The sequence below is a fragment of the Passer montanus genome, unplaced genomic scaffold (genome assembly GCF_014805655.1).
Source record: "Passer montanus isolate IOZ18808 unplaced genomic scaffold, ASM1480565v1 scaffold11, whole genome shotgun sequence".
NCBI lineage: Eukaryota > Metazoa > Chordata > Aves > Passeriformes > Passeridae > Passer > Passer montanus.
The window spans coordinates 2,073,255-2,091,640 of record NW_024357613.1 but is presented as its reverse complement, the minus strand read 5'-3'; the positions used below and the strand labels follow the sequence as shown (position 1 = coordinate 2,091,640).

General features: G+C 39.4%; 2 protein-coding genes across 4 annotated transcripts in view; one reads left to right on the top strand and one right to left on the bottom strand.

The window, feature by feature from the left end:
* The window catches only part of AK9 (adenylate kinase 9), a 59,377-nt gene extending 46,914 nt beyond the window's left edge, over positions 1 to 12,463 (bottom strand). The window contains exons 1-8 of one of the 3 annotated variants that reach the window (XM_039725858.1): positions 12,427 to 12,463; positions 11,203 to 11,332; positions 8,738 to 8,801; positions 6,338 to 6,390; positions 6,154 to 6,253; positions 3,488 to 3,600; positions 1,443 to 1,646; positions 636 to 761 (exon numbers count right to left, since the gene is read on the bottom strand). In XM_039725858.1, the coding sequence (XP_039581792.1) occupies positions 636 to 761; positions 1,443 to 1,646; positions 3,488 to 3,600; positions 6,154 to 6,253; positions 6,338 to 6,390; positions 8,738 to 8,801; positions 11,203 to 11,319 (777 nt within the window). In that variant the 5' untranslated portion in view covers positions 11,320 to 11,332; positions 12,427 to 12,463. Of the gene's footprint in view, positions 1 to 635; positions 762 to 1,442; positions 1,647 to 3,487; positions 3,601 to 6,153; positions 6,254 to 6,337; positions 6,391 to 8,737; positions 8,802 to 11,202; positions 11,333 to 12,290 lie in introns of those variants that run through there. The other 2 variants (XM_039725852.1, XM_039725867.1) reach the window with 2 other exon arrangements.
* A 537-nt stretch (positions 12,464 to 13,000) lies between these two features.
* The window catches only part of FIG4 (FIG4 phosphoinositide 5-phosphatase), a 51,523-nt gene continuing 46,137 nt past the window's right edge, over positions 13,001 to 18,386 (top strand). The window contains exon 1 of the mRNA XM_039725878.1: positions 13,001 to 13,255. Coding sequence (XP_039581812.1) covers positions 13,187 to 13,255 — 69 coding nt within the window. The 5' untranslated portion in view covers positions 13,001 to 13,186. The remainder of the gene's footprint in view (positions 13,256 to 18,386) is intronic.

Genomic DNA, 18,386 nt, shown 5'->3' with positions numbered 1-18,386 from the left:
AATCCATAGGGAAATTGAAAGGTATAAATTGTAATTGTCAAATGGGCAGCAAACATGAAGATTTTGCAGTTGCTTGTACTAAGAGATTAAAAACAAAAAAGAAAAAACCAAACCAAAACAAAAAACATACAGCAATTCCACTTTCCTGAACACAACAGGGAAAGAAAATGTCATAGCCTCAGAAATAAGTGGTAAAACAAAGTAATGGGCTAATTACTGTGTATATAAATCTGCAGGCAATGAAGCAGGTGAAAAAGGGAATCTATTAGAGTGAAGACAATGGATGCAGATTATTTATGGGATTGCATTCTGGAATGGATTCTGATAATGGCAATGAAACAATGGAGTCTTCAAATGTTTCACTTACTAGATTTAGAAAGCATTTGTAGTGGAGGTATGATTTCACTTTGAGAAGTCAAAGTTGATTACTTTATCATGACTGCAGAGTAGAAACAACACCTACAGATGATACTTTGTATCACTGCTTTCAGAATAAATTTCAGAATTTGGGGATGTGTTGCAGCATGACCACCTCAATACAACAAATCTCAAACTAAAAAGAAACAAAGAAAACAGTGCAAGATACTTTAAAAATCTTTTGTTATGCATAATCATATTACTTTGTTTTTTCTTACTTCTAAATGAGGAAGCATTATATCCTTGTATATTCCAATTCTTTTCTCTGCATTTTCAAGAAAATCTTCAGTCCTCTGCACTAATTGATGAAAAGGGTCTGATTTCTTACGTGGACCTTCTCCAGCCTGCAAAACAAAATTTGAAGACACAGAAATAATGTATTAAAATAATGTTTGTCTTCACTCAAATTTAAAAAAAGTAGCTTTGAAGAGTATTGCAATGAGTATTAGTCCAGTGACTGCTGACCATCATCTATTCTAATGAAGGGTAGTTTCTATAAATGGAGAGCAATGTGCCTAGAACTTGCATTGGTAAGTCTCTGGTCCCTATTATAAAAATTTGACCTGAATTAAAAACTAATACCTTCCTGAAAAAAAAGAAAATTCATTTGTAGTAGTGTAACCAAAACCAGAAAACAAGTTAGTGTCCTACATATATTAGTAAAAAGTTGCTACAATAAGCAAAAATTAAGAACTCTTTTATTTGTCTAGATCAAGAAAAAGGCAGTGTAGAGCCACTCTTCTCCTCCTGATACACTTTTAATTTATGGTAAGAAACAGCCAGTGAATTTTGAGTCAAAGACTGAGCCCAGGTTAAGCTATACAATGATCAATATTTGCTGCCATTTAAACCTACTATTTAAGTATTACCCCACATCTCTTAAAGCAGGACATAAATGGAATTAGGATTGATTTTGAGCAAAATCATAACATAGTACAGTGATATTTTAGAAGATCAGAATTTTTTCTGCTTTGTCTAAAGTACATGGTAATATTTTGCCCTGTTTAGAAATTAGCAATATTTACCTCATCTTCTTCTCCTTCTTCTTCTTCATCCAGCACTTCTTCTTCTTCCTCTTCTTCTTCTTCTTCCTCTTCTTCATCCTGATCTTTCTCTTTCTTACGCTTGTCAGTAACTTTAGGATCCCACTGGCTCCTCTGATATATCTCCCCTGAATCAGGGTTTTGCCTTAGTCCTGATATTCTTTGGCATAACTCATAATCTGGACACTAGCAAGGCAAAGTTAAAAGGAAATTGTGTTTATTGCACTGCTATAACATCTTTTTCGTGGAGAGACAAAATTTCTCTAAATTGGTCTACTAATAACAGTATTTCATGATTACTTAGTTACCTAGAATCTCTCCTTCTTCCTTTGTTTTTGATCTAATGAAAATAGTTACAATTCTGACATATCTGTGAAAACAGCTTAATTCCCTGAAATCAAAAACAAAGTTATTTCTTTGACTTTGGGGCAAGGATTTTTAACGTGTATTTAGTTTCATTCCTTTTCCCAGAGGAGATAGCATTACTACATGAAGTCAAGAATTTAATTTTTCTTTCTGGTTTAGTTAGCATCACTCTTCTATTTGTATTGTTGCATGTGAATCTATGCAACACATATTCTGAACAACAGGATTTCTCACTACATAGCATTAAAACAATGACTGACGTTCTGAAAAAACCAAATCTGTCCAAAAAGAAGGACAAAAATATGCTTTGTTGATGTTTTAGGATCTTTCTGAGACCACAGAAAAAAGGTTTGAAGTAGGCATTCACCAACTTTCATTATGCATGTTCAAGCAAATTAAGTCCTAAAAGTATGGGATTAAAACAAGCACTGAGTTAAACCTGCAAAGTGATTGAGTAGGACCATACCCAGAGGCTTAGCCTCTGACAAAACACATAGATGTACCAACTAGAATCAAAATCCCAGTAAGAATGGAGCACACCACCAGAGCCTGACTATTCAAAACCCATTCTGCACATTCAAAGTAGAAGACAAAACAAATCTTGTTGATTATAAATAGAACGTTGTTAGAGGAAGGGCCATTAAGTGTGTTCATGACTATATATACAGGTATTTTTTTAGATGGGGTCTGGCACAGTTCAGTGTGGGCCAGCTAGAACCCTCCCCAGTGAACAGCTGGGCACAGTCTGGAGAATGGCACAGGCCTAGGGCCTTTCCCTGGGGGCAGTTTGGGCACTACCACGCCATTCTGACTAACAAGACAGCTTAGCAGTGTTTGGCCAAAGCAGTTGGTCTGATGTCTGAAGAGATCCTCTTGCCTTGTTTTGCTTACTAATGTGCAAGCAAATCCATTCTTTTAAGTTACATTGAGAAAGTCCTCTAAAATCCCACACTAACAATGGTTTATGTTTCTCTGGTTATATCAGAGTCACTTGTGTGAAATATCTGGTATGTCACATCACTGCTTATAAAGAAATTGAGATTTGTAAACAAGATTAATTAATAATTAAGCAGTTTCACAATTAGTGACTGAAAAATAAAACTATTTGTAACTACTTTCTAACTTCCATATGTTTCTTTCTGCATTACACAAGTGGCAGACGGCAGATGTACATGTGTCCAAAATCCCATCATAATCATGTAATTCAAAGCTTCCCTTTCTTGAAAACCTCTATCTTCTAATTGGTGGAGGTGCAAAAGCTGCAACTGCTGCTGAAGTTCTAGGACATGTTCATTATTTTACCTCATCAATGCTTATAATGGAACAAACCAGTGAAACTCTATTCCAATATAAAGAGAAGAATTCACCATTCCTCAATAAATTCTCTACTCAAGTATTCTATCTTCTAATTGGTGGAGGTGCAAAAGCTGCAACTGCTGCTGAAGTTCTAGGACATGTTCATTATTTTACCTCATCAATGCTTATAATGGAACAAACCAGTGAAACTCTATTCCAATATAAAGAGAAGAATTCACCATTCCTCAATAAATTCTCTACTCAATATTTTCCAAACAGTGGAAAATATTATATTTGGCATGCATAGCATATGAGTCTACTAATAATTAGGAAAAATACTAGGAAGTTACTGAAGATGACGTTACCTTAATGTTAATCAGGAAATCCGGTTTTAATTTTAGATTCTTTATTTTCTCTATTTGTTGTGGAACAGTCATGTATTCCTCCGAGAGAGAAGGAAATCCAGTAAGAACATAACCTGCCAAATAAATTTAATTGAACATATTTTAAGAAGGTTTGTCAATTATAGAGCTTTTTATACTCATCTGCTTTAAACAATACATGTAGTGGTACAATTTTAAACCATGACACAACACTGCTAAAAATCTCTGCACCCATGTCTCCTTCAGATGAAATACAGACATAAAAAGTGTGTTGTTTTCAGCTTTATGGAGTACTCCCAACATCTTTTAACTGAATTATAAACATGTAGACATTAAAGACTATACTCAGACCACCCGCTTTATGCACCTAGTTCAGACATTTTAGTGCCTAAAAAGTAACAACCTTTCAGTGACCAGTTTTCCCACTAGAAGACTTTACAAAAGGCACTGAAAAGAGTAGCCACTCTATGATTTAAAGCATTTAAACTAGGAGTCTAAGCTCTTGCCACAACCTTTAAATGTTCTGGCTTCTAATGAAGGGAGTCTGAATCATCTCCTGCCTCTCAAACAGAGGCACTATGCACACAGTATGCACATGGATTATTTGGTAAGCACCTGTTCACTCAGGACTCCCAATGCTCAGTCCTGTTTGGCAAACAGATGTTGGCTCGACATGACAAGAGTAGTAATAATATGTTTTCCTAGTATTGCAGTGCTCAGCCCCATGGATCAACTTGTGGCTTCAAGTTCCTAGGAAAGTACTGTAACTGCTGATGGCTGTATGTGTGCAGTAAGAACTACTGAATAGCAAGAAAATCAATGTTCATGAGGCCAGGAAGAGAGACTAAACAAAAATCAGGTGGATGTTTTTAGCCAAATAATGAGAATATTCCCTTAGAGAAATGGTGCATGCTTAGAATTTTATGTGATAACATTTAAATGCAAGTCTGGGCAGCACAAAAATGTGGCAGCAGTCTTTGCAAGAGGTGTTAGGAGTGAAGACTCCTACTTCTATGGAAGCTACTATCCAAAGATGCAAGAGAATAAGAAGATAAGCAAGGAATAGCAAAATATATAGTCATTCCTCTAGGAAATTAAAATTCTGGATTCTAAACTGTTGATACCTTTAGAGAATTCTACCTTGCAGTGAGGTGTGAAGAACCTCACTTATCAACACATCCCTGATAACAACAGCTGATGTGAGGGAAATGGAAGCGTAACGTGGAAAACCATTCTTGGAGAGAGTGTTCCCCCCAAATCAATAACGTGAGGAGGCTAAAAATCATTAAGTATACCCAAGGCAACTAGCAACAACAGTTTCTGAAATCTTGAATGAATAATTTAAAGTGAATTGACTGATTAGTTCCTGTTGAAAACCTACTTAAGCTTCCCAAGCATTCATTAAGATAGTAGTTGATAAACAAAAAGTTACTAGTAATACTAAAACTAAAAACTGGTTTTGGAGGTCAGTTTGAATTGGTAGGAAAAATAGTGAGGATGTTGGTTATTCTATTCCTTGCTGCCTTGGGGGATGTGTAATGCAGAAAGTGACTTGGTTACAAAAAACAAACTTTATTCAACTTTACAGTCATGCTTACAGTCTCCAGGACCTCTGTGCTCCTCTGTGATACAAACATCTTCAGACTGACTCAAGGATGGGAACTCCAGTAACACAGAAGCCTCTTCATGCCTTTACCAAAGTCCTCACATACATATTAAGAGACTGGCATTTCTGCTGTTACCTCTTCCAGCAGTTTTTTGTGTCCTTTAAAAAAAATTTTTTCCCTATTTTCCCTATTTCTCTTTTTTATACTATTTTAAAAGCCTGGTTTCACCGGGTAAGGCTGTATATTTTGCAAAACTGTTGAGTCATGTACTAGAAAAGGAATAAAAACCCATTGCATCTGAAAGCTTAAAAAGCAGGCTAGTTTTTAGAGCAGCAGACATTAACATTGACACTACACCTGTCTCTTTCCTATAATGGAAATTTCAAATAAAAGTCAAAACAAGAAAAAGAAACTACATTTCCTTTTTACCTCCTTTCCTCTTGGCAGTACATCTGTTTCCTCATCAGGGAAGCAGATTCAGACACTAGCAAGATCTGCAGCCCTTGTCCTGACAGCCTCAATTAACAAAATCTTTCCTCAAACAGAAGAATTATAGCCATTACCATTACTATTCTCATCCATCCTACTCTGTCTGACAAAATGCAAAGGGAATAAACAATTTTGTAAGAGAGAAAAAAAGCCAGTAATCTGTTCTCCTTCTTTTATATTGTTTAAAGTGCTTAAAATGTTTTTGCTGAGGGGTTTTTGTTATGTTGTTGATATAGAAGTATTGAAGAATAAAATATCTGTATTTTAAATCCTATCCTGAACAGATAATATTGTCAAATAAGAGTCATATCAACACTTAAAATTTTGGGAAAATTATTTTCTTAAAATCAACACAACACATGACCAGTATGACACTTTCTGATCTCCCATACTGGTAAATTAATCCCTAAACACACTTTCAGTTTATTGATATTCCACAACCTGATGAGCATGAGAAAAAGCTCGAGTTATATTTGAGCACCAATAGATGTAAAATTGATGTAAAATTATAGGTAGCACATTCTAAGAAGTTTAGGCTATAAATATACTTACCATAATGAGCAACTTCTGGTGACTCATCAATCATTTGCAGAATCATTTTTGTCACCAGTTCCTCAGGAATACTTTGACCTTGACAAAGCAATTTTTGACACTAGGGTAAAATACAAAACATAGTCTTTTACAGTAAGTGTTTGTTAAAAATGTGACAAAACTTACTAGAAGATTAGACTTTTACCTGAAGTCCATATTCTGATCCTTGCTGAATATTCATTTGAATTACTTCTGAAGCTAAGGAAGCATATCAAACATAAGAAAAATAATTAACACAAAGTATTTTCTGAACAGACTTGTACCTGTGTATATGTGTATGTACACATACATATGTACATACACATACACACAGAGGAGGATGTATGTATGCTCCAAGCAACCAGACTATTTTGAATGAAAAGCCATTATATTTAGGGCCATTGTTATACTTTGCCCATCCAGAACCTGGTGCCTTATGGCAAGGACTTCGTAGGCGTTTCTTCCTACAATTTAACCCTGCATATACTACACAAAAATGCACAACAGCAGTTTAGCAGGATTATTTGAACTATTTATTTAAATTCAAACAGAATTCCTGTCTTGTAATCCAGAGATGAGTATTTGAGCTCAATCACTTTTTAAATTTAAAACCCAAGATTCAGAAGAACTCTTTAGACACACAAAATCATCTACTTTAGGAAAAGTGACATCCATCAAATTCTAAGACTGCCCTATGTCTCTGTGGATAGTGACATCATACTAAAATGAACCTGGAAGTTTTCACACTTCTGTATGAATTAAATAATCAGACATTTTATAAAAGTTTTCAGGAATGACTCTTACAGCTACATTTATATTACTAATAAACCAGGCCAGGGAAAGGTCCTGAAGCCAGGTGACCCATGCCTGTACAGCCCTAATCTTTCTTCTCAAAATACAGTGGCTGTTTTCCAACTGCTCCTACTAGGAATGATGACTGTTTAACATCTTACCTTTCACACTATAGGTGCTTGGGAGAACAATATTTGTCAGGGGCCAAAACTGAGACAGGGAGTGTACTAATTAACAGTACAGGCAACTGAAAATCAGCAATCTGCATGCACCCTGGCCCTGTTTTATTTATTTATGAGTACTGACCAATCACTGGATAAATTAATAGAAAGTATTGTGTCATTAAAAAGATTGCAAACACCTTTCCAATTCAATAATTTTCTGTCTTGGTTCATTTTTAACCCAGCACAGGACAGATGTTGATATCCCAGAGCAAGTTCAGTGGAGGACACCAAAACCATGAGAAGAATGAACAGCCTAGGAGAGGCTGAAACAACTGGCCTTGTCCAGCCTGGAGGAAACCAGACAGCTCTTACTGCTATCTAAAACTCCTTATTGGGAGGTCACAAAGACAGACCCACGGTCACCACAGAGCGCAGTTAGGACAGGAGGCAACAGACACGAATATGAGAAATTCAAATGGGGGTAATTAGGAAGCAATCTGTCATCAAGAAGGCAATCAAACATTGCAGAGTCTTTCTCTGGGAGAAGGTGGAGTCTCTATCCTTGGAGGTATTCTAGATTGAACTGAGCTGCCCTTTTTAGCTGACCCTTCTTTGAGAGGAATGTTTGACTCAGTCACCTCTGGAGGTCCTTTCTGAACAAAATTATTCATATTTATGTATGCTGAATTTCTTTGTTTCTTCCTTTTTTGATGTACAAAATGAAAAAAATGTACTAGCATAAGAAACAATAAGTGTGTACACACATGTGTGCATTCACTAGCCACAAGAAGACTAAAAGGAATATCATGAACAAAATAAGAGTAATTCCCTGAATTAGAAATAAGGCTTAAAAACACAGTAACTGAGATTTAGATCAGTTGCTAAGAAAAACTTTCTAATGGCAAAAAGAGTGTTACAGAGATGGACTGCCCAGAATTTTTTTAAAACAAATTTGATGAACATTTGTCAGTACTGATTTAAATACATTCAAACAGAATGGACAGCTTAAGTACATTTCTGAAGTCCCTTCTGATTTTGGCCTGAACTATGTTTTGGACCAGGTATTAATTTTTTTTCTTGCTAGACAATACTATGATATAAAAATTCTACATACACCTAAGTCAAAAAAGCACTTTATTAAAAGTGATTTTTACCATATTAGAATTCTAAATATTCAAAAGACATAAAGGTACTTTATTTGATAAATAACTCTGTTTCCTGGAGTATACCCCCTTGTATTGGACACTGCACAACCAGAAGGGAAAGAGCCTCCTATTTTTTCATGGTCTGCACTGGAAAATGTCTGTACTCTTTGGAGCTGAATGAGTTTCCCCCATGTGAACCAAAAGGGTCACAGGAACCCCCTTCCAGAATTGGGAATCAAATTTATGATTAAAAAAAAACTCCCACAGTGATTTTTCTAAGCCTTTCAATAACTAAAAGACCAGTGATCAGTAATTTTACTTCTGGTAAAATGATTACTTGGTATTATCAGAAGTATTTGCTGCGATCAGAAACAGGCCCTTAGAATTACAGGGTACAGTGAGGGTATTCTAAACCAAAAGCTATTGTGGAGCCAAAGCAATGTTCCAAATACAGCATGTGTTTACCTTCTATGAAAATGCAGTTCCATCTCTGTGCTAGTTTACTAGCTAATGTTTTCTTTCCAGAACCCTTAAAATGAAAAATACACTTTTAAAAGAAAAACAGACAGAACAAAACCAAACATATAACACAATGAAGAATATATTTTCACATAATAAAAACACTGAAAATCTACCATTGGGATTAGGCCCTCTCAGTTATGCATTGGACAAACACAAAACACTCTGTTTAATACCATCCTCTACTTCATATTGTCTAGCATTGCTAATATGCAGCTACTTGTAGCTAATTATCTCCAAAATCATTATACTGAGTTTATAGCTGACTAACTCTGTCTAAAACTCAGCCATGATTCGACCACAAATTTCTATAAGAAACTCCTTAGGACTAAAATTTATTATCTTCAGCCTCAAAGCAAATTATGACGGAAACCTACTCAACCCTGTCTGAGTAGGATACATCGGGATAATATTTTTTTTACTAAAACAACAAATGCTTAAAAACTGCCTTGTTAGGCAAATCTTTATTATTTACATGAATCCAGAGGAAAACCAACATAACTGAGAGCTATAAGGCTTCCAAGAGTGATTAACTGAATGGGATTTTGCAAAACTCACCGTCTTCCACCCTTAGGATTGTGCCCTTTTATTAGAAGGGCACATAAGGAGACCTGTTTTGACAGGTTTTTTGTCCTTGATAAATTTTGTGATAAAAAATAGCAAAACCCAACAAATAAATTACATTCCCAGTTAAGAGTGTATCAGCAAATATTCCAGCCTACCAATACCTTACATCTTACAGGTGTGATGAGAATATATGTATTTGGCTTTCCTTTAATGGCACTATGTTTTAAATTTAAAAGATAGATCTTAAATAGGATAGTTCTCTGCACATCAGTCAGATATATAAAAGACATTAGCACAAAAATAAACTATTTGGTTCCCTGCTTTCCCTGTAAGGTCTGTACAATTTCAATACCCTGTTATATTGATGTCAAGCATCTACTGAAGGCAATGGTTGAGAATATGATAATTTTTTGTACTGTCTTTCAATGATTATTTTATGGTGGTTTGGTCTATGAAACATAAAGTTACCTTTTTCATGAAAAGTTAAAATTTTGATGGTCATTTGAAACTAGATTAATTAGTTCACTGTAGTTTTCTGTTGAGCTGAGTGTACTCTTACAAGTGCGTAAGATACATTATAAGGCAAACTTGTATCAACAAAAAGAACACTTCAGCTGTGAGGCAATAATGGAAACTCACATTTGGGGGAAAAAAAGAAATCTTAAAAGTTTAGGTTTACAAAACATCAGATTTTTCTAAGTTAAGGACGCCACTAATTAGTTGAGAAAAAGACAGACATTGAATTATAGTTAAAAGGTAGTACAGATCCTTTTATCAGGACACCTTGGTGGACTTTGAATGTTTCTAAATATATAGGATAGAATTTTGTCAAAGTTTTAATATTAAGCTCTGTAATGTCTCATTGAATGTCTATAAGTCAGTACATTGACGTGAAGGTTCTTTTACACCAAATTATGTCTTTAATATGTCAAGCTTATTTTAAAAAATAAAATATTTTAACAGCATTGCTCTGGTTTTGGCTGGGGTAGAGTTAACTTTTTTCACAGTAGCTAGTGTGCGCTGTGATTTGGATTTGTGCTGAAAAAAGTGTTGGTAATACAGAGATGTTTCTGTTACTGCTGAGCAGGGCTTACACAGAGCCAAGGCCTCTCCTGCTTTCCATACTGCCACACTGGGGAGGAAAATGAGGGTGGAGGGAGGCTGGGAGGGAACACAGCTGGGACAGATGACTCTGACTGACACACAAGGATATTCCAAAGCACATGGTGTCATGCTCAGCATATAAAGCTGGGAAAGAGAAGGAAAGGGAAGTACTTTTGGAGTGACAGCATTTATCTTCCCAAGTCACCATGAAGTGTGATGGAGCCCTGGTTCCTGGGGATGGCTGAACATCTGCCTGCCCATAGGAAGTAGTGAATGAATTCCTTGTTTTGATTTGCTCATGTGCATGGCTTTTGTCAACCCATGCATTTCATCCCTTTTTACCCTTCTGATTCTCTGTCCCACCCCACCAGGGTGAGTGAGTGAGCAAAAGGCTGTGTGGGGCTTGCTTGCTGACTGGGGTTAAACCACTACAAAAATAAAAACGACCCAGTTGCCAATGCCGAAAGAGGAAAAAAAAACATTTTGAGCAATGTGTAACTTTTAAGTACAATAATATTTTTGCTTTCAGTCAATTTTTAACCACAACTGACTGAAGGCAAAATTTGGTCTCATGAAATGAGACCAGAATTTTTGCCATCCTCTGCAGGATTTGAAGAGTGGCAAAATCCAAAAATCAGGTATTTGACCCTTTTGGTAGCACTAGTAAACTAATGTTTTGAAAGGAAAAGTAAAATTGTTAGCAGAATAGCTGACAAAAATCCTTCTATCAGACATCTTACTGGCTTTCCAAAGACAATTAAGCAAGTGGGCTTGGACAACAGAAAAGATCTTTCAGCTTCATCTTCATCAAAGATGTCTGTAAAGGGCTGAGCTTGTTTTTCCTCTTGTGAAGCCATGTGTTTTCTAATGCTAGAAGGAAAAAAAGAATTTGTTATAAAGTCCAGTAGTTACATGTGCATAAAATGACCTTAGAATGGAGGTGAATTACAAGGTAAATGGATTTGTAAAAAAGAAAGTTTTTGTAAGAAGAAAAAGCATTTACAGAACATACACAATGCACCCATCAAATGAGAGAAAAATCCACTTATGAAAAACAAAGGACTGTTGGAACAACCCCTGATCACCAGCTGTTAATGACTTCTTTATGAGTCTCATATTGCTTGTTGCTTTTGTTTAGTTGTTTTGTTGATCATTCCTTCCTGCTCCAATTACTACAAAACTGTGACTTCTCTCTGGTCCCTGAAATGGGCCATGGGCCTGCCAAGACCTTTGGTTTTGTGCTTCAGACACAGAAGGGCCCTGTCAGGGTCAAGGGAACTACTCTCTGTGTCCACACAGGCAGGTACACAAATAAGACTCCGCAGAATTAAATCACAGTTCTTCATCTCTTCCACCATCCTCTTCACAAATCCCAGCTCTTCCAGGAATGCAGGCAGTAGCAAGTCCAGTGCTGCACAACAAATTAAAACCTAAACCAATTTCTAATTAAGATAAGTTGGAGGAAAATTTGTGTGGGCCTTTCAAACAAAAATGGAGGCCAAAACATGAGGAGCTTGCTGAAGTTTGTTTGAAAAAGGCACAGCAAAACCTCACTGTCTTTAAGGGGCCACTTCAGCGTCACAGCCCCAGCAAAACCCACATGGAACCATCCAACCCAGCACAGCCCCACACAACTCCCAGTCAGTTTAACATTAAATAAAAAAAAATTCAACCAAAAGCACCTACTTCAGGAGGAGAATCTGAAAAAGTTTGTCTTGAAATATCAAACACAAATGCTCAGACGCTTTTACATTAAACATTTTAATATTAAAAAAAGAAAAAAGCCCTAGATGCGAACCAACTCCCCGCTGCCCCGACGGAAACTCACCGGCTGAGCTTCACCCGCCGTTCCCAGCGGTCTTGCTCGCTCCCAAACCTTCACAAGGGCCAATCTCCTAATTCACAAAAACCACCACAACCAAAGCAAAGGATTAAACCGGACACACACATACACAGCCCCCTACCCAGGACGAAATCCCGGCGGCAGCCCCGCCGTGCGCGCCCCCGCTGCCGCCACCGCTCTGCGCGCCCCCGCTGCCCGGGCAACGGCCGCGCCCCGCCCCTGAGGGAGGGAGGTACAGAGGCCCCGCCCCCTGAGGGGGGGAGCGGCAGAGGCCCCGCCCCTGAGGGGGGAGGGACAAAGGCCCCGCCCCACGAGGGAGGGGCAGGAAGAGGCCCCGCCCCACACGGGGCAGGGAGCGGCAGAGGCCCCGCCCCACGAGGGAGGGAGGGACAGAGGCCCCGCCCCCTGAGGGAGGGACAGGCAGAGGCCCCGCCCCCTGAGGGAGGGAGGGACAGAGGCCCCGCCCCCTGAGGGGGGGAGCGGCAGAGGCCCCGCCCCACACGGGGCGTGGGCGGGGCTGCGGAGCTGTTCCTGGTGCTGACCGCGCTCACCCCGCGGGGAGAGGTTCCCGGCGGGAGCAGCGAGTGCGGATGCGACACCGCCTCCGTCTCCGCCTCCGCCTCCGCCTCGCCCGCCCCGGTTCCCCCGGTGTCCCACTGCCGCCGCTGCCGCCGCGCCCGGGGCCGCCGTTGCCGAGAGGTCGCGCGTGACGCGGCTCCGCGGCGCAGGCGCTCTCTCGCGGCCCGCGGTGGGCGCGCCTGCGCGTTGGCGTGCCGGCACTTCCGGGTTGCCGCGGTGCCGGCGGAGGCTCCCCGCTCAGCCGCGGAGTGTTCCTCCCCCGGCTCCCGCTGCTCCCGGGCAGCCCCCGGGCAGCCCCCGCCATGCCGGTGGCGGCCGCCGCCCCCCTGATCAGCTCCGTGCAGAAGCTGGTGCTGTACGAGACCAGGGCTGTAAGCAGCGTCCCCCCCGCCGCCGCCGCCGCCGCCGCCCCGCGCGGGGCGATGTCCCGGCACCCCCGGCGTGTTGGCTCGGCTGGGTTGCAGCTTGTCAAAAACTACGCCTTGCCTTTCTTTTCATATGTTGGGATCTGGTTCTTTTTGGTCACACACTCAAAACATGCCAAGAACTGGGGAAAAGAAGGTTTTAAAGTTCTTGTTGTCGCTGTGTCTCTGCCTCGTGGCTTAAGCGGAGCCAAGGCAGGTTGGGGGCAGGTCAGCGCAGGGCCCTGCGGCGGGGATGAAGGCTGGGCCCCTGCTTCTTGTGTCCTGCGGCTGCTGTCACACTGCCAGGAGAACAGGGCACTTCAAACTGGACAGCTGAAGGTGTCCGGAATTAATATTTGAATTAAGAACGGCTGAACTGGTTATCAGCTGCACCGACCTGTTTGCTGTTTATGACACACTTCAGTCTTCGTTGTCTGAATGACTGGTGAAACAGTTCCCAGAGTTTTCAGTCTGACCTCTGGAAGTAAGCTCTTGAAGATTTTCAGCATTCCTTACATCCTGTTGCAGAAACTCTAGGCATGTGTTGTTCACAGTACTTTTTTGTCGTGGGCAAAGTGGATTGGAGGTTGGAGTGGTTATTGCTGCTTTAGCCATGTGATGAGCACAGTGTGAGTCAGAAGCCTGTTCTTGGTGTAAATACCACTGTGTTTACCATTCCTTAGCTCCCAATCAGATTTCTTTGTGTTTCATAGTATGTTGGTTTCTTCGCTTGAGGTAGTTTTTAAAAGGTTTATGTACCATGGCTCTAAATGCAAGTTAGGTTTAGTTTCAAGTTCAGCTGTTACCTGTACTGTTAATACAAAGATAATTTATACACTGAAGCCCCTTGGAAGCTTCCCAAAATGTCACAGATGAAAGAATGATCTCAGTATAAATAGAAATCTGACTTCCAGCTCTGCTTCTGTCTAAAGCAATTTGTGCTTTTGTCATAATTCCCCATTGAACAGCCTATGAAACAAACACAGATTAAAGTATGCAGAGTTATTTTTGCAAGTAAATTTTAAAAATGAAGGTTAAACTCCAGAAAGTCTTTTCAAAGTGTTGCCTTTTACTTATGCCTAAATGAATTTTGAAAGCTACCTTTTTTATCTTTCTCATTGTCGCTGGCAAATGCTACTTTTTGTTCTATTTTCAGCTACATTATTGTTATACATGGGTAGGGCACCGGGCAAATGTGGTTTCTGAATCAGGTCTTGTATTACTCAGTTTAGCTGTTCTTGGCTCACAACTCATGCTACATCTCAGTCAGCTGAGATTTGGCTTCTAGTGACTGGCATGTGTGGATACCTGGCCTGCTTCTCTCTGTTGCTGAGAGACAACATGCTGTGTGCAGGGCAAATATTGTGCTTTGCAGTTCTGTCAGCTATCTGCCATCCTCTGGGCCTCTCCAGCTGCTGCTGGCATTTCAGGAGCCACAGACTTTTACATCTGGGCAGTGGTAGCTCTGCCTGGATGGATGGGTTTGTCCATGCTGTGCTTTGTTCAGAATTCAGTGAGGGGCAGATCCAGCAGTCCTGGTCGCTCCAGGAGGTGAGATGGTTTTCATCAGCTGTGAAAGGCAGTGGTTTGTGGATGAGCATGTGCTGTTTGGAATGTCTCAGCTGAGCAAGGGCATCTCAAAGCTGTTACTTCAATCACTTCTTGTGAGTGATGAAAATGGATTTTTTTTTTCCCCTGAGTAAATTTTTGTTCTTACTAAAAAGTACAAATTTAAACACTTTGTGGTTTGATATTCAAATCCTTTTTGATATTCAAATCAAAATAGCATGTGCTGTTTGGAATGTCTCAGCTGAGCAAGGGCATCTCAAAGCTGTTACTTCAGTCACTTCTTGTGAGTGATGAAGTATTTTTGAAGGATTTTTTTTCCTCTGAGTAAGGTTTTGTTCTTGCTAAAAAGTACAAATTTAAATACTTTGTGGTTTGATATTCGAATTCTAGTAATTTTTTTTCAAAAGAAAAAATCCAGTAGGAGTCATTTTGGTATAATTATTTGAAAAGACTCGCTGGACTTAATAAATGCCTGGACTAAGGGATGTTAGAAGGGACTTCCAGAGAACACCAAGTTGAGACCCCTGCTCAAAGCAGCTTCAGCATGCATAATGCTCAGGGTTGTGTGCAGCTGAGTTTTGAATATTGCTTTTACAGCCTCTGCAGGCCGCTTGCAAGAGTTTGTCTCTCTTAGCTATACTTTCCTGTTACGTGGTTTTAGACAGCAGCAGGATGCTGCCAAAGCTTTCTGAAGGCTGAACAAACCTAAACCCAGTTCTCTCAGCCTCTGCCAGCACACCACGTGCTCTGTCCTGTGGATCATCTGGAGAGCTGTCTGCTGGAATCACTCTGCTATATCAATGTCTGTCTTGTACTGGGGAGCCCAAAATTTGCCTTCTGGTTTGATCAGTCGCTGTTACAGCTCATTCAGTGTCGTGTTGTGCTGCTGACAAACTTCTCCCCGAGGTGTCCCTCATGCCATCTCCTTTGCATGAGATCTCACAATCATGCAGTTGCCAGCTGTGACAGTCACTTGTACAGCATAAGCATCATCCAAAAATAAAAATGAACAGCTTTCTCCTGTTTCAGGTGCTCTTCTGATTTGCCTAAAGCCATAGACTTGCTAGATCCAGCGTGTGGAATTTGGAGTTGTGTCAAATACAGGCTAACATAAGACTGCATCCTAACATTTCTGGTGTAAAGAAGGAATTATTTAAGTTGTCAGCAGTGGGAGAAACAATGATGCTTACACTGGTCATAGAGCTAATTCCTGTAAAATCCTTCTGTGTTGAAGCAGGAAGAGATGAAATGGACAAGGAAGTGGAAAAAGTGGAAATGGTTTAGAGAGGGTTTCTTTTTAGATAAAATACAATAGCGTTATTGAAGTCAAAGAGGAGAGGCTCTGGTACTGTTATTGGAGTCAAATGAGAGACTGCAAGAGGTGAGGAGAACTGAATTCACAGCGTCAATTGAATTAACAGAGAGCAAAATTCTATATTTTCTATTAATGTTTATATTTAGGGTAGTTGCTGAAATCTGCCTTTCCAGCTCATGCTTTGGGTCAATAAATGCCATGGAGATGTTAACTGTATCTCCTGCTTGTCCTAGGAAGTTGAAAGCTTGTTGAGAAATAGTCAGAAAGATGAACTGAAGCTTTTATTCAGATCAATGCCAATTATCTTTCCTTTATACATATATTGATCACTGAAATGCACACCAGAGGGCACTAAAGATATTTGAGCTCTATGACTAATAAAAACCAAAAGATATTTTCCTCTCTTCTTCAGGAGAAGATGGAACTTTTGTGTTTCCCCCAGATGAAGCCCACCTGAAAGCTGTAGGCTAGTTCACTGGAAATTGTCATTCCCCTGAGGCAACGTGGCATTGAACAAGACAATTTGTGTTGTCTTTATAAAGTCATATCGCTTGCCTATCTTTCAGTATATTATGAGGCTTAATTAATAATATTTTATTCTAGTCAGGTTCTTTTACAGTCTCCATCTTCACAATATCCAAATGACTTGCACAAGCTTATTAAGTAAAGTGACTGGCATAATTACCTGTAGATATTTCTGCCCTTTATTCACCAGAGAAAACTATGGGCATTTGTTTTATTTTAAATGTTGTTTATTCTAATAATAACAGTGTAAAGATTTTTGTATTAAAATCTCCAAAGTTTGCATAGTTAATGTTGAAGTTAATCTGTGGTCAATTTGGAGAAACTTTAATATAGAATATGATTTCACAGAAAAAGCTGTAGAATTTTTCCTGAATTATGAAGTGCACTGATTGATATAAATGGGTATCTGACACATTCAAAAATGTTGAAAGTAGTGAACAGCCTACTGGGTGACCACTAGCTATCATCATTTTCTGGCTAGAAGTAGCTATGGAATGTGTTCTCTCTGGAACAGTTTCATTAGCAGAAGACAGCTCCTTTCAGCTGACTCTCCTATTCCCTGTGTATTGGCGTTCCTGGAGTGATGCTGATGTGGCGGAGCAGAGCATGGAACTGGGATGAGAGGAGGAGTTTTGGGCAACTCAAGAAGACACTGTTTCTGTCTTAAATGTCTTGCCATACTGCTGGATTTATGGCTATAAAATAGAGAAAGTTCTGCTGGTGTATGTGGGCTCTGAGAGCATTTATGAAGAGGGCAGATGGCTGGTGGCATAGCGGTGATGAGAACACCACAAGTTTTGAAGGATATGTGCTATTCAGACAGAACAAAACTAGACTTCAAAAGTGGATGCATCCCAATTGATGTGAGGGATGTACCTACAAATGTCTGCCTAAGTTCTGGCAACATGGGTTTTATTTCTTTTGTTCTGTGTTGTCCTGGGTGTCATTATATGATCACTAGAGAAACAGGAGAGAAATACACATACAGATTTGGTTTTGGTATGAATCCACCTTTCTGGATGGGAGGGTTGTGGATAAATGATTACAAATTGGTGTATTTAAAGGTAATGATTCCATAGAAAAAAAACAGTATTTCTTTTAATATAACAGACAGAACAAAACTAGACTTCAAAAGTGGATGCATCCCAATTGATGTGAGGGATGTACCTACAAATGTCTGCCTAAGTTCTGGCAACATGGGTTTTATTTCTTTTGTTCTGTGTTGTCCTGGGTGTGATTATATGATCACTAGAGCAACAGGAGAGAAATACACATACAGATTGGGTTTTGGAATCCACCTTTCTGGATGGGGGGGTTGTGGATAAATGATTACAAACTGGTGTATTTAAAGGTAATGATTCCGTGGAAAAAAATGGTATTTATTTTAATGTACCAAAGGATGAATAAAAATAGGCACTTTCTATTACAAATTTTTATTATTAAAACTGAGTTTGTTATGGCCCTAAAAACGAAATAAATATTATTCTCTGTTTAAAGTAGAAATTTATTTTGAGCATGAATGTACTGAACAAGGAATGAAGAGAAAGTGAGTAACAAGAATAAGGTTATGAAAAAGGGATCAATCAGTGTTGAGGTAAAAATAAAGATACTAACCAGTGAAATTACTCTGAATATTTTCAAGTCACTCAAGTCAAGGGTAGTGCTGTGACTGGAATATGACAAATGGAA